The following is a 27,613-nucleotide window of genomic DNA, read 5'->3' as shown; positions in this document are numbered from 1 at the left end:
TCTCTTCCTCTCTAACTGATAGGCGGCCCCATCTACCATCTCCCACCTCCAATCAACCCCTTCTTCCTCTCTTCTCCAACATTGTTGTGCCCGAGTTCACAATCAAACGCCCCTTCCTTCAATCCCGCATCAATCCAACCACACCAACACACTCCAGTAATGCCACTCTTCAATCTCCCTCCTTCAATCATGCTCGTACTGGCATATAAACCATAATGGCCACTATTAGCACCATGAACGGTGTTGAAGCCGAGCTCCACCGTGATCATCCTTCTCACTCTATGGCTCTATAGAAGCAATCCATGGAAACATGCAATCAGCTCTTCCACCCCAACTCCACATGCATCCTCCCTGCTTGAATAGGCCGCATGCTGCCGTTACCGCCATTGCCAAGAGCTTTGCCTACCGCTCCGATTTCCCATCTCTAGCCCTCTCCTAGCTTAAATCCATCTTTGTTGGATTCATAGCTGTTGACGGTCCTTAATGCTCACATTTAACCATCAACTAATCATGGAAAAGGATCCAAATGCAACTAATATCTAGACTTAGGGTTTTATCTGACAGAATTCCACGAGTTTTGGTGTTTGTCTATTTCTGCAGGAGGTTATCAGGAAATACGGAAGAAAGGCCCACACGTCGGGTTTACATAGAGATATTAACGTGCCGCGCAATTTTCTATCATCTAGAAGACTCTAGAAGCCACGGGAACGAACGGGAAGCCGAGAGGGCTCACGGACAGGGCGTCCGCCCTACTCTCCTGGGCGCCCGCCCTCACATAGAGTCCAATCAGGACTCTCTTTCGGGATATTGCTCCACCGACCTAAAGGATAAAGGATAACCGTTCAATCAATGTCGGTTTGATCCAACGGCCTAGATTCATTTGAAAAGACTATATAAGCAAGGCCCCCTGGCCCCTAGAGATCATACCTCTTCTACAGAATCAAAGCTAGGCTTTCAATTCTTCATCCAATTAGAGAGGATCCCTCTAGTTCTTCTAGTTCTACCTCTAGTTCATCTAGTTCTAGTTCTAGTTCATCTAGTTCTAGTTCTAGTTCCTCTAGTTCTAGTTCTAGTTAGTTCTAGTTGTAATCTAGAAAATAGGGAGAGAGAAGAGGAGAGCGGAGGAGGAGGAGCCGGATCTGTCGGATCTTTCTCAACATTGTACTTTTGCAGCAACTGGTTCGTTCTTCATCGTTCTCCAAGTTCTTCAATTCATAATTCCTGAGTTCTTTAATTACTTTTATTTACATTCAAGTTATTTATTGGATTCCCGCTTGCATCAAGTGCTCTAGTCTTTGAAACGCTAGAGTAGTAATTAATAGATTAGACGTGGTGTTTAGTCTTGCAATTACCTGGAATTGCACCCAATCCTGCGGATTGTTGTGGTAGCCCTAGGGTAGTGACAACCCTAACGGTCGACGTATTCCACCTCGTTCGGATCGGTGTTTGTAGGACCGTAGTCAGAGCTTCCTAGCCCCCTTCTCATCTCTTTCTGTGGTTAGTGTTCTGATGTCCCGAAATAGATAATCTTGAAGTAATTCTTGATTCTTAGATCAACTAGAGAACTCTCAGGAAACTTCCTCTCTTCCCACCAAAAATAATTATATAGTTATCCTTGGGCGATCTTGGATCTTAATTAGTACACTCACGTTCCTTGTGGAAAATCGATACTCTGGAATACTCCCGGTTGAAGGCTACATCAAGTTCAATCTACTACACTACTACAGAAAATGGGCATCACTGCATAGTTATCACCGTCCTTTTCCCAGAACCAACAATGAAAATGTTTCACCATCGGTTCTAGGGCCATTGTGTGGGGGAGTGCCTAATTCAACCAATAGTGAACTTTGTTTTCATCATCGGGTCATCCTAAGATCCAATATTGATAGTTGAGGTCAATTTCATTACCAAACCATACGCCGAGCCAATGTTGAAAGTAGGGTACACCACCAGCTGAAAATGACCTATGCACCACTTAATTTTGGACCATCTGCAAAAGTACATTATTTCAACATCGAATGGAAATTTCTTGTCCTAATCCCAACGATGAGCATTGTTTTGCCACTGAACTGTAGGATGAAATGGTGGTAGAACACGACTGACTTGTGGGCTTGTTAGGAAGACACTCTTCTTTGACTGCTTATGATTGGCATTTGTGAGGCAGTACGATTGTTCGGTCACATACACTCAAAACGTTGTGCCCTTGGAGTGTCAGAACATTCATCCTCACTAACACTAGAAATTGAAGAGACGCTCATAACTTTTGTACAAATAGACACGATCTACCCTCTAAAAACATGCACTCTTCTTTTTCCACTCCAAATTCACATACACCAAAGCAAAAGTCGCACTTGAACCATGAAAGGTTTCAAGCTGTCCGACAATGACTCCTTAAGTAAGGATCAAAGATCAAAACTATGGGAGAGTTATGGTGAGGAGGGCTCAAACAAAGATAGTCCACCTAATTCTCCCTAGACATCAGATGGCAAGTAGTTCTATGGTGAGGTGGCAAGGGATGAGGAGGCGGCAAAGGAGGACGATGAGGAGGACAAAGATGAGCCTCTAACAAGGAGGCACAAGGGGTCCTCTAACAGTAAGGATTATAATTAGTTTAATTTATTTGTAATCTAGGAGCATGAATTATCTTCATTAATCTATGTATTGAATTGAAGATTATGTGTAATGTGTCCTAAGGAATTGTTTGGTAGTCTATGGGAGTTTGCGCCTAATCCCACGGATAGTTGTGGTAGTCCCAAAAGTGATGACTTTGACCAGGACTTTATAATCTACCATGTTTGGATTGATGTTTATGTAGAGCTTTTGGCAGGCTTACCCCGACCACTCCTCCTCACCTTTCTCGAGGGTCATAAAGGTACTACTGCTCCAAAGTAATTGAGTATAGTAAGCCTGATCCTTGGTTATCTAGTTTAGTTTAGAAAAATCATAGAAAACCCCTCTACCCAAAAAACTGGGCGAACATGACCCTTTATAGTACATTTCATGTTCCCCATGGAAATCAATACCTTGGGATACTCCCAAGTGAAAGCTACAATGGTATTCGTGCGCTTGCAGATTTATTTGTTTGTGTTAACAAATACCTACAACCTCGCACAGCACAACGACAACTATAGAGGATGAGACCAAGCCCCTTGCCCTACCAACATCATGTGGGATTTCACCATTCTCTATAACCTAGTCCTCTCGAGTATGTAAGATTAGGTTGGGACTCCCTTTCTTCTTAAACACCTTAAATGTTCCTAGTTCCTTGAGATATATATCTCCCCCCATTTTGTGAGTGCTATTGCAAACATTTGAGTCCTTTATGCTCAAGAACATGACCAAACACCTGTGAATAGATGTAGGGCTTGGTTGCATGAACTATTTTAATTCCTGAGTCTACGGGTGCTAAACTCTATAAATTCACTAGCTCACGATATGGAACCTTGACAATATCCTTACTGCAATTAAATGTAATAAATCCAAGTTAAAAAATAAGTCCTAAGTGGAATAAATTAATAATTCTGCATGATAAATTAACGAGAGATTAACTAATTAGGTTAACGGAACACCTATTGTGTGTACTTGTTGTAAGATTGACAGAAGTGGAAGGCAAGCCACACACCCACATGTCCCATGATGCGTATAAGTTTGCCTAATCAGGTCATGACATGAGTGGTGTTGCGCCAATGAAGATTTTGTAACTCTAGATTTACAGGATACAATTGTAACGGTGTTGCAACAGTTGATATAGGTGGCCAAGGATTTTTTTTTCTCCTAGACACATGAGTGGCGGTCTAGTTTACGAATTGATAGTCACTATATTGTGCTAGGTTTCTTCTTTTTCTTTGACTGTGTGCCTCATGTTAGCTAGAGGCTGAAAGTTGCTCTCTCTGATTTTGTATCAACTCGATGTAATGCTTCCAAGGTTTTAATAAAAGTTTCCCTTATAAAAAACAGTAATTAACATCGTGTTGGAGGCCTTGGACATAAAAGGACAAAACTAGGATGGATGAAGGATTGAGAAGAACAAAAGAAGAGGGGTTGTAAATTCATCTTATCTCATGAACGAAAGGAGACTGCTCTGGTGTGCGGGTGTGAGCAACAGAGCAAGGTACAATAGACAAAACAATTTTCTGTACTTCAGTATTATATATATTACGCCACACAAAAATTAAAAAGAGCACAGGGTAGCTAAGCATAGGCTTGCAGAAACCGTAACTCGATTCACTGATGAATAGATGAGAGCCTCTGCCTGCCACTTTCCCCGGAGAGCGAGGGCCATAGTTGAATTGGCCACTTTCCTAGCGACATGCATGCTCTGGGATTTTGTTTGTTTTCATGGCAATTGCGTCAAAAGCTGCATGCTTGCTCGTCCCTGCAAATCCCACAGAGATTGTTGTGTTGTGTGAGAGAGAAAGAGAGAGATCGAGGCAGGCAGGCCGGCCGGCCGGCCGGCAGGCATGCAGCCCAGACAAGAGAGTGGGGAGTGAGAGGACGCGTGCATCGCTAGCTAATTGGCTGCAAAGGTACGTACGTCTTCCTACCGTGGCCAATTGTTATCGCAAATAGACGCAACCGCCGCCAGCCCTATTACGGCATGTTTGGTTAATGTGTTAAAGTTGAACAGGTATTATAATATTTTTATTTTATTTAATAATTAATATCTAACTATAGACTAATTAGATTTAAATAATTGTCTCGTAAATTATTCTATTTCTGTGTTTTTAATTTTATAAATAATTCTATATATATATATCTAAACATTCGATATGATAGACGGTAAAGTTCACTGCTTTCAACCAAACATGGCCCATCTCTCTCTCTATCATAAGTGCCACCATGTCCCTGTCCTCTTGTCGTCTTCTCTCCGTCCTCTCCCTCTCTCTCCTCCATCAACGAAGGAGGAGTAGTGAGGATGAATGAAGGAGAAAAAAAGGGCATCGATCATCATCATCATCACTGGTCCTTGTAGCTAGCTAGGGCGACTGCTTGAGCCAGCGAGATGGTCAGTATGGATGGATGAAAAAGCTAGCTAGCTCCTTTTTCCTCTTCTTGCGCGCGCACATCATCATCTGATCTAGTGGTGGTGCTAGCTAGATATATAGTGTCGTCGTCTCCGATCGATCGATATGATCCGTGCATGGACGGAACTGTGGACCTGTACATGGTGCAATGCAATAAGTTGCCCACAGTTGGCATCAACAGTCGCCGGAGCTGTAGACGGCGCCCAAATAAATACATATCGCTTGGTCTAGGCCTACCTCTACCACCTGTGGCTGTGAAACGACGCGCGCACACACTCTTATATACATACTGCTTCATCTACAAACATCCCATCCGCCCATTTAGGCCTTGTTTAGGCTATCTCCAACAGGGAGACTCATTTAGGAACCCAAACCTAAAATGGGTCTCCAACACAATACCTATAGCCTCCAACAGAATACCCATACAGAAGACCTATTTTGGGTATCAGGACAGACATAACCCAAATTTGGATATCTTCTCTCCTCGAGACCCATTTGCAGAGAGTGTTGTCTTTTAGGTCTTGTTGTTGGAGACTAAAAATAGGTATGAAACCTTTTACCTGTAGCGCTACCTAAAGGACAAATGGGTCTTGTATTTTGGGTGACGATTGTTGGAGACAAATGGGTCTTGTAGTTCGCAAAAATTTTCAAGATTTCCCGTCACATCGAATCTTTGGTCGCATGCATGGAGCATTAAATATAAATATAAATAAAAACTAATTGCACAGTTTATCTGTAATTTGTGAGATGAATCTTTTGAGCCTAATTACTCCGTGATTAGACAATGTTTGTCAAATAAAAACGAAAGTGCTACAGTAGCCAAAAAACTAAAAATTTTGCCAACTAAACAAAGCCTTATATATCGTTCGTCTCTTCTGCTACATATAGAGATCAGTACGTACTATACTACTGCTAGCAGCTAATTAGCTTAGCTTCATCATGGAGTAGTATATGCAGCTCATGTGAAAGAAAGCAGGCCGGAGAGAGAAGTTATTATGGGCAGCTGACAGTATATATCATCCAGTGTGTGTGCGTGTGTATGACTGTGTAAGTGTGTATGTCCATTGACTGCTAGCTAGCTGCAACGAACGCCAACCACACAGGGGTGAGTTCAGGGCTGTTGGCTAGCTAGCTAGGTAGTAATAGAGCGAGCTGCTAGTGGAAAGTAGAAAGAGTGAGCACACCACTATGGACATAGCGGAGGAGGCCGTCGCCGGCACCGCAGCTCAGGGCGACCTCGCCGAGGTTGTGGCCCGTGCAGGTGCAATGGCCATGGCCGCCGCGCCGAGTCACCACCGGCGGCCACCCTCTCCCTCTCCTGCAGCAGCAGATCACAGTCACGTCATGTCGAGGGCTGCCGGCCAGATCATGGCCATCCCTCCTGCTTGTTACGACGAGGAGCAGGAGCTACGGCCTGCTGCTGCTTGCGGTGACGCGGTGATGTTCGACGTGCCGTCGTCTATGGTCGTCGATCCATACCATCAGCTGTCTTCGTCGGCGGCCACGGCGCCGCCGCACGGGCACGGCGGGTACTGGCTGCCGCCACAACAGATCTCCCAGCAGGCCTGCTATGGCCTCGACGTGGCCATGGGAGGCGCTGCCGCCGCCGATGCCGACGGCGACGAGCCCATGATGATGAGGATCTCTCCAGTCACTCCGCCGCCGCCTTCTCATCATCAAATCATGAAGAGGTTAATTGACTGGAAAGCTAAGCTAGTGCTCTCTATATTTCGTGGCTTGATTTCTTTAATTTTTGGATCTTCTTTAACTGTTGTCTCCTTCTTCTTCTTTTCTCGATCGATGCATCCTTTTCAACTAACTCCTAAGATCTCGCATGATTGATTTTCCATGCCCCTCTCTAACAATCTATCTATCTATCTATCCCTTGGCTTTTTTACTGTTATTTCGTGATAATTCATGGCTGTTTTGCTCTCTGATTTGCGCTACTCATTGCTGCAGTTTATCCACTGCACGATGACCCTTTCTCAGCTGCCGTTTACTTCTGTGGATGCGTATTTAGTTACCTGTAGGCTATCAGTCAAAACATGCTTTGCATTGGGATGATGTGACTCAAAGCTGATTGCCTGATTTCAATTCGACTGTTCAGTTTTGACAAAACGGCGCACAGTTGTATTAACCCCTTTGTCTCTGCATAGGCATATATATATAGACACAATATTTCTTTGGGAGGGATTTGGTCATTCAGAGTACAAATAAGCTAGTTGACTTTAAAATTCATTCTTCGTCATTTGATGCTGGTTGGAATATTTTTTTCATCTGCAAAAATTCTATTCCTTCCTCATTATTGCTTCTTCCGGCCTAGTATTTCTTTTTTTTTTTTCTTTTGAGAGAGGTGCTCCGGCGAGCTAGCAGGCACTTAGATATCCTCTCCGTGTGGTTTGTCAGGTTATTTCGTGTTGATCTCTAATAAACTAAGTTTGCCAAATTAATCAGATCGAGCGTTTATTTCCTTTTGTCTCTTAATTAGCTTGTGCATCATATATAGTTCCAAATTATACTCTTGGAACTTCATACATGACTCTAAAATTAAATAAATGCAGAACATTTTGCGTATTTGCAGCAGAAAAAATGAGGTGAAGAAGGTGGTGTGTATCCCGGCGCTACCTCCGGCGAGCAGCCGGCCAGGAGGAGGAGAGGTGATTCCCTCTGATCTTTGGGCGTGGAGGAAATACGGCCAGAAGCCCATCAAGGGCTCGCCTTACCCAAGGTGCCTGCCCACCTTAGTATTTTTTTTCTTTTAATTTGTTCTTGCCAATGCAAATAACAAACAAATTAACACTTAATAAGGATTCAATACAATATATAATTAATACTTATCAACATCAGATCTCTTCCTTTGCCTTCTTTTTCTGAAAAGGATTGCAGTCTCTTTTTGTTGCACAGGTACACACGGTGTAGAGAGATGTAACATAAAAAAAATTAATGTTTCCATTTCATTAATAATGTGCACTGCTCTTATGGGCAGCTATACCATAGCAAGTCAACAGAAACCATGCATGGTCATCTTCGATACAGACCGCTCCAATATTCCCTGATAAGAACTGAATTAATTGGTCCAGCAAATAGGCATTTAGATATTGTTTCAGAGAAAAAACATATTAATTCATTCATATATAGCTCCCTCTTGATCTAATTATAAGTACTTACTTTCTACTTTACCTTCTCAACTATAATATACTACAAGAAATAGTTAGATGTATATATAAAGAATCTATCGTGCATGTTTATATACTTCTTACACGAACAAACATCCTCGATTAGGTTGATCACCCCTTCACTTAAGGTCGCCAATCGCCACAAAGAGACTATACGTAGGCAATTAACCCAGGCACACTTCGTCTTAAAGTGGGCTTCATATAGGGCAAATTGGCAGATGAGACTAACAATAGTAAGATGGCAATCTCTGTTGATTTCATCATCATTCTTTTTATCAGTTACATCCATCTATTTTCTCTATTTATTATGCATCAAATTAAGATAAGTTTATGTATTTAATATGCAACTAATTAAATTCTGGTGTTTCTAAAAGATTCAGTCCAAGTTTATGGGCCAATGTCCAATTGCTAATTGGAAATGTATGTGGCAGAAAAGATATATCTTTGCACTTTTAATAGGCCAATTATATGTGTGCCTCTAGTTTGTTGTGTATATATATGTCTCATTTGGATGCCATAGTTTGCTTCCACCAATTTGTCTAATTGTGCAAAGTATGTAAAACTAAGGACAGCCATATTAGCTGTGGACTTATTCTGTTTAGCTGAAACCAAGAATATATAACCAGAACCAGAAACTCTCTTGGCTGCCTAGGTTTCCTATACTCTTGTATATATATGGTCAAATCCATACTGTTTCCAGTCAGAAGTGGTCGTGATTCATACATTCAGACTTGCTTCTTCTAGTTTAGTTTAACCCCATGTACGTGTATATTTTAATATGCGAGTCAACAGAAATTTCAAATGCAATTATTATAGTGAAAGTAGATCTTCCTAACAAATTAGTTTGTCCATATATATTCCATAAACTTACTGTAATTGTTTTAGAAGTCAAATATGTTTTTACATTTTTAATGTTCCTTCACTAATACTACTCTACATTTTTTCAAAGGTATTGACAGATATCCAAATAAATAACGAAAATACTCCATTACAATAACTTTAATTAATGGTGACATAAGTATTCTAGCAACAAATTACTTAGGCTAGTAAAGCTTCCATATATCAATCTACATGCCTGAGCTGTAATATTTGTATGTTTTCATGATTTTACCTCATATCCTATGCCACCTAGAATTTCATCAAATCCTTCATATATTAATTATAGATCCTACATACTTGATACAGAAGCACAAATTATATTAATTATGTTCTAGTATATAGAGGCGGTAAGATTATCGATATGTGTATATATATTGTTTCAAATCTAAAATAATAATAGCCAATCCCTTATCCCAATACTCATTAATCCACTGCTGGGAAGGTTTTATCTAAAGTATATTATTTCCCAATGCATGTATTTGATTAAGTGAAACTTTATTTTATTTTACAGAGGTTACTACAGATGCAGCAGCTCAAAGGGATGTATGGCGAGGAAGCAAGTAGAGCGCAGCCGCAGTGACCCGAATATGCTAGTGATTACCTACACGGCAGAACACAACCACCCTTGGCCAATGCAACGAAATGTACTTGCTGGGTACTCCCGGCCTCACACTCACATGTCCAACTGCAAGAAGAAGAACAGCTGCAGGGTTGAACCGACGAGTTCATGGCCAACATCATCATCGTCGTCATCATCATCAAAGAATGCCAACTACTTCGAGCATAATGTAGTTCCCAGTAGCAACATCGAGTGTCAACAAATGACAAACATGATGGAAGATAATGCAGCTGGGTATGTTGCCTATGCCATCGATACTCTTGATGAGGAGGGTGTTGCGATGCATCAGCCGATCAATCGCAATAGCATCCAACCTTCAGATGAAGTTTTCGCAGAGTTGGAGGAATTGGAGCCTAGTAATAATCCTGTGAATGCAAACATCTACTCTAGGGGGGTAAGTTATGAGTGGCAAAAGTTCTAATCTATCAGGCTCAAGGTATAAGGAAGGCTACAATACATATGGCATAAATGCTTTGATGAAAAATAGGTTACAATTATGCACACATTTTACTTAATTAATTGCTGTGACAGATCATAATATATACCTTTGTGCTTATGATTAATTCAAAGCTAAGATATATATTTAAAGAATGAGAAAATAAATATACGAGTTTAAGATCTTGTTGTCTACATAATATAAAAAATTCCACAATTCTGCATGGACTGTATTTATTACTAGCACCCAATGTTATTCTAAATGGTCGGTCATCCTTTGTTTAGTGCTTAGGCCATTTAGACAGTGTTTAAACAGAGTTTAACAATCCAAATGGTTTTATATAGTAACACTAAAATATACATAGTAATTATGTATGTAAAAGTCAACAAATGTGCTAGAATGTATAAATATTTACGTATGTCAAAACAGTATTCTGTCAAATATTTTTTTAGAAGAAAACTAAATCTACTTCACCTCATATACTTATGATAATAATTAGATGAGTGCCATTGTGATAGTTGCAATCCTTCTATTGATTAAATGATGAATTAAATTGTTGTTTATCTCGTTTAATCACATTTAACTTGATCTTGTTTAGACCGCTTAGAAGGGATTTAATGCTCTAAATAGTTCAACCGTTTAATATATGCACCGTTTAGGACCTAAACAAATGAGTGGCCTTTTTTGCCATTTAAACATTTAAATGGATTAAACCAATGTTTAGGCAAAAGATTGCATCATGATCTTTTTATCAAAACTAGTTCTTTTTTGACATTTCCATGTTGACCAACAAATAGCTGCAGTCAACAAAACATGCATCCATTTATCATTAGGTAGCCATTTGTGCAACCATGAACTTCATTGTTGAATGGAATTAGGGAACAGTTTGCACCAATCAAGCTGACTATGAAGCCCCTAGTTAGATTTGACAACTTTGCATTCAAAGAAAAGATGACTAGCTATTTCATTCTCATTGCAAAAATAGCATGTGGGATGGACCTTCCATTTCCTTTTCATCATGTTATCTTTGGTGAATATGACATCATTCTCGAATAGCCACAAGAAGTATTTAGTTTTTGGTCAAATTTTGGCTTTCTAAATGTGTTTATGAGAAGCACCAAATTCCATTTGAGTTAATTATTCGTACATAGACCTCACTATGAACAAGCTAGATCTTGTCCATTTCCACATTATATTGTCTCTAGAATCCACCAAATTCAAAGTTGAGACATGACTCATAATAAAGTTTCATTGATCCCTCAAGAAACCAAGAAGTTGCCTTCCAAATTTCAAATTTTCATTTCTAATTTTTATAGTTATATATTGAAATGTATTTCTCTTCACAAAGATCAAATGACAAGATAATGTTGGCTCAAGGGTGTCTCACCCCACCAGATATTCATCCAGAGAGAAGTCTCTTCAAAAATAAGTTTTACCCCTAATCATTTTATAAACAAAGATCAGAGGCTTATACGGTGCTGACTTGGTCTTGATGGTCAATGGACATGGAACCAATGAGAGATCTATTAGGGTTGTGGTAGTGGGATTGTAGTATGGATAGGGTGGCTAATGGGGGACTTATTGTATTAGCAGGGTTTGTGCTAAAGATTGGGGGTGGTGATCATCATGTGGTTAATTAGTGATAGCTAGGGTGGTGCATATCTAGGAAAATAAGGTTATAATGGACGAAACGAACTATGAGAAAATGAATTAGGGAGAAGTAATTGGGTGCTCAGTTTTGTGGGTTTTCCCTTCACATATGTGCATGCCTGATAAAATCCTAGGGTATGCCATCGCCGACTCAAACCATCCAATGGATCAGCTCTACGCTTGCACAACTACTAATTAACGAAGGCAGACAGACCTAGTGATCACCTTCATAAATGCCTAGGATACCTTAGAAAAATTATGCCTCTAAAAATAATTTATGAAGCGGGTGTCCTAAGACGACTGCCTCTGGAAATCATCGATTAATGGAGGCGCGCGCCTTAGGACGCCCATCTCCATAAATCGATTTTTAAAGACTGGCATCTTAAGATGCCCATCTCTGAAAATCGCTATAATAGAAACAATAGTTCTATGTGTGCGTCTTTAAGAAATAATTTTCAAAGACGGGGTCTGATGATGACGATAATTGGTTCAGGATGGACGAGCTAAGGCCGGAGACAAAGGGGGTGAAGGAACATCCACACTAGCAATAATTGGGGCTTGGGGTTTGGGGAGGTGGGAGCATCCATGCATGACTACTTATTAGGTGGAATGTAGGAGAGTAGAATCAGACAAATACTAAGAAAAAATGCACCTATTGATTTCATGAGCCTTTGGCTACATAGTATGCATGGTAGTACATATGGTGGTGACTCAATTATATTGTGGCCTTTGTATTACTGTTTGTTGGGAGGAAAAGCTTGATAATCAACCATATGCATGGTACGTTCCAAGGAAAGGAAACATACCCTATATATATATATATATATATAGACCCGCGTGTAGTTACTCTCATGTCTATATTTCTAGATTTAGACTGTATATAACCGGACGAAATGTATATAGACGAAGTATATGATCATACTAGACCGTCTAGGGTGATATATAAGTTAAGTATGCATACATACATAGACTATGTGGTTATACTTATTGTATGTAATATAATAGTGGCATTTTAGTAATATATTAAAAACATGAATTTCTTTTAAAAAAAATTTCACGTGGTATGATCTAAAGTATCTTAATATGAGTATATAAATATACTCAAATCAATAAACAAGTATGAACACATACATAATGTAGTTTATTGAAGATGAGAGTAACTACACGTACGTGATGTATCAGGTGATAACATGATGAAAAAAATTAGGCTGCAGGGGATAGACCGTGAGCTATTTTTGCTTAAGGTAGAGGACTTCTCACCTCAGCCCGAGAACCCCGAACCCCATGCCGCGCCCGCACATAGGTGCCCGTTACCCGATGAGAGAGTCGGTCTATTTACCTATACTTTGGAAACACGGGACAGATGAGGGTTTTTTTTTCACACTGCTGACCGTAAATTTACCCGACCAAGGTTTGAAATTTGGTCACGGGGAATGCCATCCGGAGGCTTGACCAGCTAGTCTAGCAACCGTAGGTGTGATAACATGATGAGATTTGGTCCAATAATGAAATTGAAATGTTAAGTCAAGGCGTACCATGTTATTAATAAATTTAGTGTGGAAGATAGGGTCGGGGTTCTAGGAGCTGAAGAATGAGGTTTTTTATCGGCACCAATCATGTATTACAAGGTTCTATGGATACAAGCAGAAACAACAAAGTAACAAAAAAACACAGACAGCCTTTTGGCTTGTACTATCTAGCAAGAGCTGCAGCGCCCAATCCTAAATTAGCCATGGAGCCACACTACTCAAAAGCTTTTGTCTGCTGCGTCAAGAGAGGAGTAAAAATATAATCAGGGCAAGCAGAACGAAGATCTATATATGTGTTGTATTGCCTGTGTTGTGTGATGATCTACTGATCTCTGAATCTAGCGGCCAACCGACATGAAGATCTCTGGTAGACCCAGCTCGCGATTGAGCGCCAGTGCAGAGGAACTGGAGTACATGCATACCATTGATATGATGAGGAGTAAAAGGTTACTAACATGCATGCAGTAATAGGACACATCATGTTGTTCCTCAGTCGATCATGGACGGCGACGATATGATGTGACAAGTCAAGGAGAAGAGAAGAGAGCGAGGCAGAAGAAATAGAAATGGAGCGCACACAGACCAGCACAGTGTGCTTTTTCTCCGGTATCCATCGATCCAAATAGTAGACCTACTTCATAACTGTTCACTCGTCAACTCATTTTTGACTTGTTATTTAGCAGATTAATTAACTGGCACAATGGATTGTAAAGTTAATCCGTGCAAATAGCTCTAATCTTATTTTTTTTTTCATCGTAACCATTAAGGTTTCTTTTACTCAAAGCAATTAACTACATCCACTTACGCGAACACTATGGCCTTGTTTAGTTCCAAAATATTTTGCAAAATGTGAATAGTACCAATTTCGTTTGTATTTGACAAATATTGTCTAATCATGGACTAACTAGGCTTAAAAGATTCGTCTCGTCAATTCCGACCAAACTGTGTAATTATTTTTTATTTTCGTCTATATTTAATGTTTTATGCATACCTCTAAAGATTCGATGTTTTGTAAAATTTTTTGGAAAGTAAACAAGGCCTATATAGCTATCGTTGACCATTTTTTTTAATAAAAAAACAAAGTTCCAACCACTACCATTCGGGAATGGTACACAGCCGACCAATTCAATTCCATAGCTTAAATGTCTCATCTTTCTTTCTATTTCACTCCTATCCTATCCTGTGGCTGGGCAATTTCATCCGAGGCTAATCTAGGTAGCCTTAGTTTTTTTTTACAAGCTTGATAAAATGACCATTCAAATCTCTGGCAAAAACTCCAAATCTTTGTCCCTCTTGCAGATTTAAAAATTTGGCATCCCGTGCCTTCTTTTTTTATGAATTTGTGGTTACCTTTTTTGTCCTAAAATATTACATTTGATTTCCAACAATGCTGCTTATGGCAAGCTAGCTAGCCTCGTCATTACACCAACATTTATTGGCCCAAGCATTATTCCAGAACAAATTGTGGAACGAACAATCGCTTACAGTGGTGGTGAGCTGATGATCTCTAGCTAGATTACTATTTTTTGCCACCCTACCGCTTTTTTGTGCGTGAACCACATATATGCTATATATGGTCATAGGTATACTTTTCAAGATTTTGTCATGCATAATCTTGGCCGACTGAGCTTTGTTCCTCTCCTTGTTCATCGCCGTGAAATAAAGTCACGGTCATTAATTGTAAGCGGCACATTCTATCTAGCTAGTTGTTCCCCTTCATCGATGGTTAATGGTGATGCTAAAAAGCTTTCCGACTATGAACAAATCTTTCTCTAATATCTAATTGTGAAAATTTCAGTCCACCGTATCTTTATATGTCCGCTGGTCTAAAGGTTAATTAAACGATGCTCCTCTTGTTCGGATCTGGTTTCTTATGAGGACTCCTAGTCTAATTGGGTTAGGAAAAAAAAGGAAAGTTATAGGCTAGATCTAACTCGGAAGCTTAACATGAGTTTAAACCAATTTTAGACCAAAACAAGAAGCGAGTAGTTGGGCTCAACCAAAATCCAAAATGACCAGAAATTTTATCTTTTTATTATTAGAGAAGAAGAACAAGAAGAAGGAACTACATATTAGGATTTTGATTTTTCTTTTACCTCCGATTGGTATCTAACTAAATAAAGAAAGCAGAGCAAAAACGTAATTCTTATTCTTTTCTATTTGACTATTAATAGTTCTATTTAGAATATACTTAGGATGTGAGAAATCTATTATATTATGACTCTTACTCTATATTGGTTTAGACGCAAGTTATTATAACTCATATGTGCACGGGTTACATATATAAGTCTAGATAAAAGAAACTCTCTATTGTTCGATAGTTAGAGGAAGACAGACAAAAAAATAGATAAATGAAAAAAAGTATAAAATTTTGCGTCTTTATTATTAGATAGATATATATAATTAGATAATAGAGATATAAATATAGAATTGATAGCTTTTTTTTCTCCTGTTGTAATACTACACTGCTAGTGAAAAATAAAGAGTGGATCAATGATTTTAGTGCTACGGACAAAAAGTACAGTTTGAAATGGAGAGGGTTACCACACGGTGTGGGGGCAAGGAGCGGCATGGGAGTTTGAGTTGGAATGGAAAGTGATTAGATGGATGATACTGCACTGTATTGCATGCGTGTCTCTTCCTCCCCTGATCGAATCCTGATGCATGGGGCATCTCTCTGCTGCCTCTGCCTGCACTGCATACTACTGCGATTGCTTTGCATGCATGCAGCCCATGTCTTCTGGTCAGATGGAACTGGCAGTATAGTAGTGAAGACCACCGGCCGGCTGCATGCATGTTGGGAGAGGATCTATTCTTTTGTTTCTAGCTTTTTACTTTGCGCCTGCCGGCCTTTAATTTGCTTGCCTTCAACATCGATCTCTGCATGCTAGTAGCTAGCTCTCACCTGAGGAAAGGGAAGTCCTTTTAGTATATCCGAATGTCGCATGCATGTAGTATGTAGGGAGTGGAGCATATATGCATATGATTTTTCTTTTAGAAAAAGAGGTTTCCCTGCTTTTATATTTCAAAAAGCAACACAAAACGTTTAAGTCCTACGTATAGGCGCGCCCGCCTTACAAGTTCAAGCCTAATGGCAACCATGCAGAAAATCCAAAGAGACCCTATCAGCTAAAGGCTCCTGGGCAGGAATCACATCATTTCCTTCATGCAGATTTGAAATTGCAATGCTAGAAGCCGTAAGATGAACATCTAATGGTTCCGACCTTGATGACGAACTCTCCCGTCTATGCCACATCAGTTGAGACGGTGGTGACGCTTTTAGCTCGACGACCATCCTCCCTATACATTCTCCCATCTCTAGTTGCATCATTGGTACCCATCTTCATAGCATCTTGGTGATATTGAACAACATATCCTTGACTCCCATCCATTTGCGACCCTAAAAACACAATTCATTCCAAAATTTCCAGATTGACCACAAGATAACAGAAGAAACAGTATTTGTAACTTCATGTCTCTTATTGGCTAACCAAAAATGAGCAACCGATTCAAAGTCTTAACCCAAATTCAAGTTTAGTAACTCATATATGCATTTCCAAATTATTTGAACAATGCAACACTCAAAGAACAAGTGATTGATAGATTTATTCTCAGCACACAAGGGACAAGTGGGATCACTTACCCCCCCCTCTCTCTTAGCAAGGTTGTCCCTGGTTAACAGTTTGTTGTTAGACAAGAGCCAAGGAAAAAATTGCACTCTTAGTGATATATTCAATTTCCATACCGAGCTAACAAAAACCAGGGTAATTCCCCTAAAGTTTACTATAGCATACAAGGATTGAACTGTGTACTTCCATGAAGAGTTATAAGTGCATATGATTGTATCCTCCTCCTCAGGCAAATCAATGGTACTTACCAAACCGACTAATTCCCACCACAGGTTCATAACCTGTTCGGAGACAGATAAGGTTCAAATTCACACCATCCCACACCTCCTTAACAGTATTGCCTTGTTGTTCATTAATTAATGACATACAAGGGCCAATACATGATAGCTAAACTAGTATCGCCTAACCATTGATCATCTCAAAATCTAACTTTTTCACCATTTCCTATTCCCTAGTGAATACCCATCCTTGCAGCCTGCATTACCCAAACAACTCCTTTCCAAAAAAAAAGAGAAGTCCCAACGTACTCTAGAACAACTGAGAACATTTGGTTTTTCAGTATTACACACTTGCAATCAACAATATGAATCCAAACTGCATTTTTATTAAGCTGGCATCTTAATATCAAAGCACTCAAGAGGGCAAGATTCAAACTTCTCAAATCTGGGATACCCAAACCCCTAAACTCTTTTTTCTGTGCCACTAAGCGCCAGTTAGCAAGATGATGCCGATGTTTTTCTTCAATGTTATCCCAAAGAAAATGCCCCATATATGAGTATTTATCATATTTATTTCCCGTCTCAGAAATTTTAATAACGGAGAGCAAGTAAATAGGGATGCTTGCCAAACAAGCTCTAAGCAGTGTAAGGCTATCGGCCTGAGACAAAAGTCTCTCTTTCACCCGGCTATCCGTTTTATTACTTTATCAATTACTGGTTGTAAATCAACCCTTCTTAGTTTGGAATAACGGAGTATAGTATACCTAAATACTTAATCGGAAACTCACTATTTTTTTAGCAAAACAGCTTAGCAAAAACATTAGTGTTATCTTCACTCATCCAATAGTAAGTAGATCACTTTTGTCGTAATTAATTTTCATACCAGATGTCTTTTCAAAACAGACAAAAAGTCACTTTAAAGTGCTGGCCTTTTCTATATCATCTATAACTCTTATAATCTTAAATCCCACTAACTATTTCTCTAAGTATGTAAGTTATCCACCTAAGCAATGCACGACCATATTAAATTAAAATCGATTAAGTAAAACCTCAGTAACTATTTATCTCAACATGCAATGTACTACCACATATATACAATTAAAATCTAGCTAATAGCATATATGACAACTGTAATGTGCAAGATACATAAGTATAGTTCACATCATCATACTATATAATTCACTAATCCGTAATTACTGCAGCAACGTGAGGGTATGCTTCTAGTTTTCTATAAAGAGCAAGGCGTCATTAGCATATTATTGTAAACTAATTATCCTCCCTTTGAACCAGCTGAGGGAGATTAAAGCCTTGTCTAGCTGCCTTGGTTAACATGCATCCCAGTAAAGATGTCAGGTACCAGAGATTGAACAGCAAAGGGAAGAGTCTGGGTCCCCTGCTTGCCTCATGTTGAGATCGATAGAAAGAAGGAGGTGGGCGCGCTGCTAGCTGCAGTGCAGAGTGATGACTGTTTCTCCCGTGAGGCACAGGAGCGCCGTCGTCGATCACGAATCACGATGCGATCCAGATGAAGACAAATCTAATTGAGCAACGCAATGCAAGCTTCGTAACAGTACCTGTACCTTTATTAGGCCTTGTTTAGTTCACCCAAAAAGCAAAAAGTTTTCAAGATTTCCCGTCACATCGAATTTGAAAGCCTGCAAGAAAATCTGGTCGACGGCTGCGCGCGGCATGCATGCACACTCCCGACCACCATGGCCACCGCTTCACGCGCGCAGCAGACCATGCATGCATGCGCTCCGAGGAGAAGAAGCTAGCTCACCTGCTTCGATCCTAGCTTTATCGATCCGCGCGGCGCTTCCATGTTTGATTTGAGAACAACTACTCGGTAGCTTCGCAGTTCGCCATTGGTGGCCCTGCACTCCTGCAGTCATACCGCCAAAGAAAGGATTATATATATATATATATATATATATATATATATATATATATATAACTTTTTTTCTTTCTTTCAATTCAAGGTACAGAGTCAATTTGGTGAAATTGGTCTCTAGGCATTTATTTTTTACTGAAAAGACGTTGGGGAGATTTTATAAATTTAAGAGGGAGAAAGAGTTCTTACAAGAGAGTTAACTAAAAGCATCTGGCCAAGCACAAAAAGGGTGACGTCTAGTCATAAATTTAGGAGCTTGCCTTCGACGAAACTTATTAGCTGGGCGTGGTCAAAGGCTTCCAGTTGGGTAGCGTGCTTAACGTCGGTCTTGAGGTTCACGGTTCACTTCCATAGTTACTTCCATTCCTTACATATATATGATAGATGATATGAATGAGCAAATGTGTGATGCTTATGACAGAGATGCATGGTAAATGCATAAGTCTCACATAACACATAATTGGGTCATAGGGTACCGATACTTAGGCCTTGTTTAGTTTCCAAAAATTTTCAAGATTCCCCGTCACATCGAATCTTGCGGCACATGCATGAAGCATTAAATATAGACGAAAACAAAAACTAATTCCGCAGTTCACCTGTAAACAGGGACGAAGCCAGAAAAAAATTTAGGGGGGGCTGAACAAATATCTTACAGCGACTTAGCTCTACTATAAACACTCACAATAGACAAATATATAATAAATTGAAAGTCTTATATTTGAAACTTCAATTAACGATGAAATTTGCAAAATATAACATAAAAAAATAAAGGATGTAGGTCACTCGTACCAAAAGGTCCAATTATGATTTACGAAGCTAACAAATGACGCCTGATATTGTCACGCATTATTCATCCGAAGTAGCAATCTACAGAAATAGACAAAATTGAGTATTCAAACATATATGGGCCTTCAAATTATGAATTTAGAAGATAATAGATCATACCACTAATTTTTTAGGCAATAACATACGACGCTTTTTCATCTCTTGAAACCTCTTTTTGATCTTTTCATTATCAATCTTTCTAAATATCTCCTTCTCATTATAGCATATCATCAAATCATTGAGCCATTCATCACCCATTTTACTACGCAAATCTGTTTTTATAATGGACATGGCTGAAAATATCCTCTCAACTGAAGCCGTTGCCACCGGTAGTATCAAGATTAGCTCAATGAGACGGTAAACCAATTTATAAGATGTGTGCATATTAGTCTTGACCATAATTTCAGCAACTTTTCCAAGTTCAGTGCATCCAAGAAATTCTGGAGTTCTTCTAGCACGATTGACAAACTGTCTAAGATGATTTGGCAAAACAGCAAGGTCACCAATATCAAAATCCTCAGCATAAATTTCAGCAAGCCTCACAAGTTTGTCCACATCAAAATTAGAGAAGGAGTTCCTTGGGTTAAAAGCAGCCATACATACTAATAACTCTGAAGTAATTTCACCGAATCGATGATTCAGCTCAGTCAAGATGGCATCAATGGCGACAAGAAAAATCTCAACATGATAGTAATGCATGTTTGTTACCTTTTGCTTTCTTCGTCTAGATGTCCCTCTAATATTTATTTCCTTATCCATATCTGGTACTTCAATCTCATTCTTCTCACAGAATGTTTTTACTTTTTTGAGTAATGGCTCCCATCCATTTTCCCTCATATCCTGCAAGCTATCTTTTACATCCGTGATCAAATGCATTGCTTCCACTATGTCTTGATCCTTCCTTTGTAAAGCACGTGACAAAATATCTGTCATGCTCAATAATTCTATCATCAAATGTAGAATGAACACAAAATCAAAGCTCTCCATTTTTCCAATTAAACCAAAAGCTCCACCATTATTTGTTGGTTTAATGGAGTCTTTCTTCACTATCTCAAGCACATCTATGATAGCCTCCCACATCACCAAAATACGAAGTAAAGTTTTAAGATGTGAACCCCATCTAGTATCTCCTGGTCTGGCTAGGCTACTTTCTTGATTTAAACCTCTTCCAGTCATAATCTCACCCTTCTCAATCTTTTCTAGCAACACATCATGATGCTTAGCTAGCAAGGCATCTTTTCTCATACAAGATGCACCCACATTGCTGACTATTAAAGGAATATAGTTAAAGAAATCTGCAATGTCTGCGCTAGAAGTCGAAACAGTAACAACCACTAGTTGCAATTGATGTGCAAAACAATGCACATAGAAAGCATAAGGGTTTTCATCACGAATCAATTTCTGCACCCCATTAAATTCACCTCTCATATTAGAAGCTCCATCATACCCTTGCCCACGAAGCATAGAGATAGACAAATTATGACTTGAAAGCATACCGACCAAAGCTTCTTTCAATGCAATAGCTGTACAACTCTGGACATGCTGAAGTCCAAGAAATCTCTCCACCACTTGTCCTTTATCATTCACAAACCTGCACAACATATTTATTTATATGTTAGTGTAATTGTAGAAATAATTGTAATAAATTTATGCACAAATTTGCAATTTTGGATTACTAACCTTAGAATCACTGCCATTTGCTCTTTTATTGATACATCTCGAGACTCATCAATAAGCACCGAGAATTTTCTACCTCGAATCTCATCCATAATGACAGCTGTGACTTCCTCTGCACAAGCTTTTGCAAGATCCTTTTGTATATCAGGAGATACCATCTGGCAATTTTTAGAACCTTTGTCATATGCGTCCTTCACTATATCTACCTTATCTTTATACCAGTCAACCATCTCTCTGAATGTACCCTTGTTGAGGGAAGTAGAACTCTCATCATCTCCACGAAAAGGTTCCCCTTGCGATATGAGAAACCTTGCAACATCTTAAGAAGATGTCAAACGAATCTCATATCTTTTTTCTTCCTCTGTGCTTACCTCAACTATTTTTCGAACCACACTTGTCCTTTGGTTCATAAAGTCATCACACTTCAGTCTAGCCTCTACATGAGTCTTGCAAACACTATGCTTATGAAAAGTATCCTTAGCGTTCTTCCAATTCACATAACCTTGATGTGCAAACACAGTACTTCCAAATTTTTCAGGCTTTGCCGAATTAAAGAAAAGATAGCAATATAAGCAATAAGCAGCATCTTTGGACTCACTATACTCTAGCCAATCAAATTCATCAAACCAAGTCTTTTGAAATGATCTCCATTCACCACTCATACATTTACGAGGAAAAGAAAATTCATGAGGTTGGGTTGGACCACTCAAAGCATATGCTCTCTTTACTTGATCTCTAATTTCTGGTTCATAACAATCGATCGGTTTGCGCTTTGCAGGGTCAGCAATTAGATTTGAATGACTAAACTCTTCTCTAGGTTTCTTTGGTTGATTTGTGCTCTCATTAGTATGCTGAGTTGAGCCGCTGCCACTTGAACTTGAAAAATAGCCACGCAAAGTTCTTTTCGACATTGTAAAAATCTAAAAATTAAAATATATCATGAATCAAACATAAAAACATTTAATCTTTGAATCAGGGACTTAGTCTTACAAAAGAATAAGATATTCACAGTTAAAAATATCACCTGGCTGCTCCGCTCGGCGCTGGGCGCTGGCTGTTGTGCTCGCTGCGCCCCCTGCTGCCTGCTGGCCTGCAGCCTGCAGCCCTGCAGCTGCTGCGTGGAGACTGGAGTGGAGGTGGGCTCCGCCGCTCCGGCGAGCAGCGACTGCGACGCGCCGAAATAGAGGAGGTGGTTGCGCTATGCTCGCCGGCCGCCGCGCCTGGTTGCTCGCCTGCTCCTGGTTGCTCGCCTGCTGGCACCTGCTCGCCTGCGCCTGGTTGCAGCAGTGCAGCGCTGCCGCTGCAGGAGCTGCGCCGCCCAACGCCGCCGTCCGCGAGGGCCGCAGGGAGCCGCCCGCCGCCGCGGCGCCGCCGTGAAATTTACGAGTCGCAATGGGGAGCAGGGTTACGGTGGATACTGGATTTGATGATTGAAAGTTTTTTTTCACTATTGGGCCTTGGGCTTTGACTTAATAATGCTCTATTCTCTATAAAATTGGCCCAAAACGTTTCAGCCCTTCCTATTCTTTATATGTATACGTAAAATTTTATGGAGGGGCTCTAGAGGTGCTCTACGTACTCAGGAGCCGTAGGGGGGGCTCGAGCACGGCCTGCCCGTGCGTTGGCTCCGTCCCTGCCTGTAAATCGCGAGACGAATCTTTTGATCCTAGTTGGTCTATGATTGGATAATATTTGCCACAAACAAACGAAAGTGCTACAGTATCAAAATCCAAAAATTTTCTCAAACTAAACAAGGCCTTACTCTAGGTGAAGAGTGGGCGTCCGTGGGTTCGGATGGACCGTTCCGTACGGTCGACAAACTATTTGTCGAGATCTCACATACTATGTGATAAGGTCGGCTGAATTGTTCGTCCGAGCTTAATTGTCCGGGCTTAATTGGCAGAAAAAACTATGCAAAGTGTTGATCTATGAAATTAATCAAACACGAAAGTTGCCGATTATATTAAAAAGTAGATGAACCTCACGCTGAGCAAAAGAAAGAAATACATCTCTAGGCGGTTGGATTGGAACATTAACACGCACCAAAACCTTAACTCAAGGAAAGGAGAAAAAACAACTCTGGCCGATCGAAATGGGACATTGTCGACGAAAGCTGGTCGGCAGTCTACCTTGGGGTATACCCACGGTAGTAGTTTGTCGGTAGACGGTGCGCAAACTACGAACTCGATGGTTACACAAGACACGGACAAGCTTTTTATCCAGGTTCGGCCGCCAAGTTGGCGTAATACCTACGTCCTGCGTCTGGTTGTATTGATTTGTGTTGAGAGAATAATATGTCCTAGGGTGGTCCCTTGCCTCTCCTTATATAGTCCGGAGGGCAGGGTTACAGATCTGGAAATTAATCCTAGTCGGTTACAATTGCCATGGATAGTTCGATATCAATTTCTATTCTAACCGACTAGAATCCTGCTTGATCTCCACGCCTTGTTTCCTTGCACGAAACTCCGAGCTGTCGGATCAAGCCTCGAGCTTGTCTCGTAATGGGCCAAGCCTTCTGGCCCAAATCTAGCCGTAAGGGTATAGGGGTTTATACCCCCACAGCTAGTCCCCGAGCACCATGTATTGTGAAGCAACACGCCGTCTTAAGCTTCTTCGACTAGTGAAACTTGACGTCTCCAATTAGCATGAAAGTTGCCCAAACAGTTGCAACGGTATTTTGACCAAATCCAAAGACATTTGATCAACATCATCATCGAAGAAGCCAGTTGTTCGAAGAATGCATGGTGCTCTTAAGAAAAAATATTTCTTTTCCGATGAAGTGTGCCCACTTTACTTTTCTGTATAGCAAAGTATGCCATTAAACAAACAAATTCACCGCAAGGTGAAGTGTGTCCACTTAGTCCCCGAGCCTGGCAGTAGGTGACGTAGGCACGTGGTGCCAGGGTCAAAAGAAAAGTCCTCAAAGAGATTTTGAAACTGAGATGCATCGCCAGATGCATCGTACCGATGTAGTCCCCGAGCTTGCTGGAAGGCGAAGAATGAGCCTTGTAGCAAGGTCTAAAAAACTAAAATTATCCAGTCCCCGAGCATCTCATACTCGTTTACTATCGGATAGACTTATCAATTTGGCGGGCTGGTCGACCAGTCCCCGAGCGTACAATGCTCGGTGATTGGTACAGCCCCCAGATTCCCGAGCTAACAGACTGGGCGATCAGTCCCCGGGCATACAGTACTCGGTGATCAGTGCAGTCCCCAGATTACCGAGCTAGCAGACTGGGCGACCAGTCCCCGAGCATACAGTGCTCAGTGGTCGGTGCAGTCCCTGGATTACCGAGCTAGCAGACTGGGCGACCAGTCCCCGAGCATACAGTGCTCGGTGGTCGGTGCAGTCCCTGGATTTCCGAGTTGACAGACTGGGCGACCAGTCCCCGAGCATATTGTGCTCGGTGGTCGGCACAGTCCACAGGAATGTTGACCCTCCACCAATTTTTGTCTGTTTATTTTGAAAAAATCTTATCACGTAAATGATTGACGTGACGAGACCTCCTGACGTAATGTCAGATGGTTGCGTGAAAAGTTGCGCCTGGTAACTGTGCAGCCGCCCTTTGCGCGGTTTGAGAAAAGGAAACCATCAATTATACAAAAAGGCCGCCGCATTAACTGCCGATAATTATTGAAAATCGAAGCGCCGCGTCCGCCGTTGGGCCCGCCCACTTCCCAAGAATGCGGGAAGTGGGAGGGGTGGAGTTGTGGTTTATAAAATCCTGACAGTACCCCCGCATTGCTTACCCTGCCATTGCCTTCAAGCTTTCCGCTCTTGCCTTCTACAACCACCTACATCCTCCTAGCTCGCAGTCACTCTTGCATCGCCAATGGCGAAGAGCGACTCCAAGAAGAGGGCCGAGCTGATGGCCAAGGAATGGAAAAAGTCCCGAAGCACTGTGAAGTCCCTCAGTGACCTCGTCGACATGGGGCTACTGCACAGCCCAGAGCTCGGCGGCTGGAGGGCACCAGAGGGGGAGAGCTACCCCGACCCCCGCGCTGGTGAGATTGTAGTGTTCGAAGATTTTCTCAAGAGGGGTTTTGGGGTTCCTGTCCATCCCTTTCTTCAGGGGCTTCTCTTGTACTATGAGATCGGGATCTGCAATCTGCACCCGAAATCAATCCTTCTCCACCTTCATTCATCTGTGCGAGGCCTATGTTGGCATAGAGCCGCATTCGATCTTTTCCGTTATCTTTTCTATTTAAGGAAGAAGGGAGCAGTTGGAGGCTCCAAGATTGCAGGTGGAGTATACCTCAATCTTCGTGACGGGATGAAGAACCGGTATCTAAGCTGCCCATGGAACACTTCCCTCACCGAATGGTACAGGAAGTGGTTTTACGTCAGGGAAGAGCCGGGCAGCTCCACTTTCTGCGACGTGGGGTACATCCCCGAGAAGAGGGTCAGTTGGACCGACCACCCAGAGTTCACCGGCCAAGTAGCGGACATGATGAAGCTGATAGACTGGTCGTGTTTGGACGGGCTAGGAGTGGTCGGCAACTTCGTTTGTCGTCGGGTGATGCCCTGCCAGAAGAGGGTGCACTCGGCGTACGAGTACGCTGGAAGCCAGGATCCGACCAGGATGACGCCTGAGATCTTGGAGAAGGCGGAGGTGCAGCAGCTGTTGAACGAGCTGTTCAACTTTGCGGACGGGAGCCTCATCCGTGGTAGTGATCGGGTGCAGGCCTTCAAGCTGGGGCGACCAGCTCCTAAGGTAACGTTACTTACTGATTGTGCCTCCTTAGTTTTTGTTCTTTCCAGCTGCTGACTTGCCTTTGTTACTTTTGCAGATCGGAGATGTTGACCGGTGCACAGTGTACGTGTCACTGGCACCTGGGATGGAGAATCCCGCGGGGGAAGATCCGCCGGAGGATGACGCTGCTCGGTGTGCTCGGTACACCAGCAGTGAGGAGGAGCAGGCCCGCCCCGCCCCGACCATCGAGGACAGGGTGGCGGGGAAAAGGCCGATGGCGGCAGACCCCTCCCCCGAAGAGGCGCTGCCGGCGGAGAGCAGTCAGGCACCGAAGCGCCGTCGACTCGTCTGGATCGCCGATGACGACAAGGAGGAGGAAGAAGCCGCGCCTTCTCTGGTCCGGAGACCGCACAGTCGACCGAACGTAGCGCCGACCACTACTGGTCGGGTGGCCAGCGACCCTCCTGCATCGCGCGTCGCAGAGACGGAGCGCAGGCGCCAACCGGTAGGACCAGGAGGAGGTTCACCACAACACACCGACGATTCGACCTGTAAGTGCTTAACTTACGCGCTGCGACGTTCTATTTTTTGTTGCTGTTTCTGGCATTGTTTAAATGTCGTTTTGTTGTTTAGCGCGGCGTCGGACGTCAACCCCGACCAGGCCGCTGAATAGAGGACGGCCGAGCCTGTTGCCGCCGCTGGAGACGCCGCGCCACAGGCCACGGAGCAGCCTGCGGCGGCGACCGCTGCAACAAGCGCCGAGGAACAACCGGCCCCGGCGGGTGCCACGGCGAGCACCTCGACAAGGGATGAAGAGGCAGCGAGGACCCCTCCCCCGAGTAATGTTGTGGGGGAGGAAGACAGAGTCCCGACTCCTCCAGCCGAAGAAGGGAGAGTTCCAACACCGCCCCAAGGAGGGGCCTCTTCGCCCGTAGGCTCCCCTAGCCTGGACCAGGGGTCAGTGATGCCCACGACCGAAGCCAGAGGCAGTGCGGGGAACGAGGAGCCCCGGGCGGCCTCTGACGACGTGGAGGAAATCCAGAGTCGTCCCCGTGACGGCCGCCAACACGTCTACGTGTGGCGCCAACGCGAGGACCACTTTATTGGACACGAGGAGCTCGCGAAGACGGAAGAGGCCGCGCGGGTGGAGCGTGCGGCCAAGCGTCTCGTGGACGAGGTTAAGGTAAGTGCTCCTGAGTGCTGCTCGACACTTATGTGCGGTGTTCCTGTGGTCGACATATGTTCTTCTTTGCAGGGCGCGATGAAAACGGCGAAGTACCAGAAAAGGTGCTTCGACCAAATCGAGGGCATTGTGGCCGAGAACAAGGCCTTGTCCGCGGAGGTGGACCGTCTTCGGTCAGAAGTT

The 27,613-nt window shown here is 42.1% G+C and overlaps 3 protein-coding genes across 4 annotated transcripts; 2 read left to right on the top strand and 1 right to left on the bottom strand.

Annotated features, from left to right (window-relative positions):
- Window positions 5,930-10,199, top strand: LOC8060845 (probable WRKY transcription factor 35). 2 transcript variants are annotated; one of them, XM_021462267.1, is made up of 3 exons: window positions 5,930-6,715; window positions 7,609-7,752; window positions 9,591-10,199. In XM_021462267.1, exons 1-3 carry the CDS (start codon window positions 6,213-6,215, stop codon window positions 10,117-10,119), a joined length of 1,176 nt encoding a protein of 391 aa, XP_021317942.1. In that variant the 5' UTR covers window positions 5,930-6,212; the 3' UTR covers window positions 10,120-10,199. The 2 variants fall into 2 exon arrangements, with proteins under 2 accessions (XP_021317942.1, XP_002466074.2); XM_002466029.2 differs by having other exon boundaries at window positions 7,606-7,752.
- On the bottom strand, window positions 19,902-21,783 carry LOC110431305. The gene is made up of 4 exons (XM_021450291.1): window positions 21,557-21,783; window positions 21,373-21,467; window positions 20,023-21,180; window positions 19,902-19,918 (listed from the first exon to the last, which is right to left on the bottom strand). Exons 1-4 carry the CDS (start codon window positions 21,781-21,783, stop codon window positions 19,902-19,904), a joined length of 1,497 nt encoding a protein of 498 aa, XP_021305966.1.
- LOC110431289 lies at window positions 26,522-27,182 on the top strand. Its single transcript, XM_021450269.1, has 2 exons — window positions 26,522-26,798; window positions 26,881-27,182. Exons 1-2 carry the CDS (start codon window positions 26,522-26,524, stop codon window positions 27,180-27,182), a joined length of 579 nt encoding a protein of 192 aa, XP_021305944.1.

This window comes from Sorghum bicolor, chromosome 1, assembly GCF_000003195.3.
Source record: "Sorghum bicolor cultivar BTx623 chromosome 1, Sorghum_bicolor_NCBIv3, whole genome shotgun sequence".
Classification (NCBI taxonomy): domain Eukaryota; kingdom Viridiplantae; phylum Streptophyta; class Magnoliopsida; order Poales; family Poaceae; genus Sorghum; species Sorghum bicolor.
This window is presented reverse-complemented; position numbering and strand designations above follow the sequence as displayed.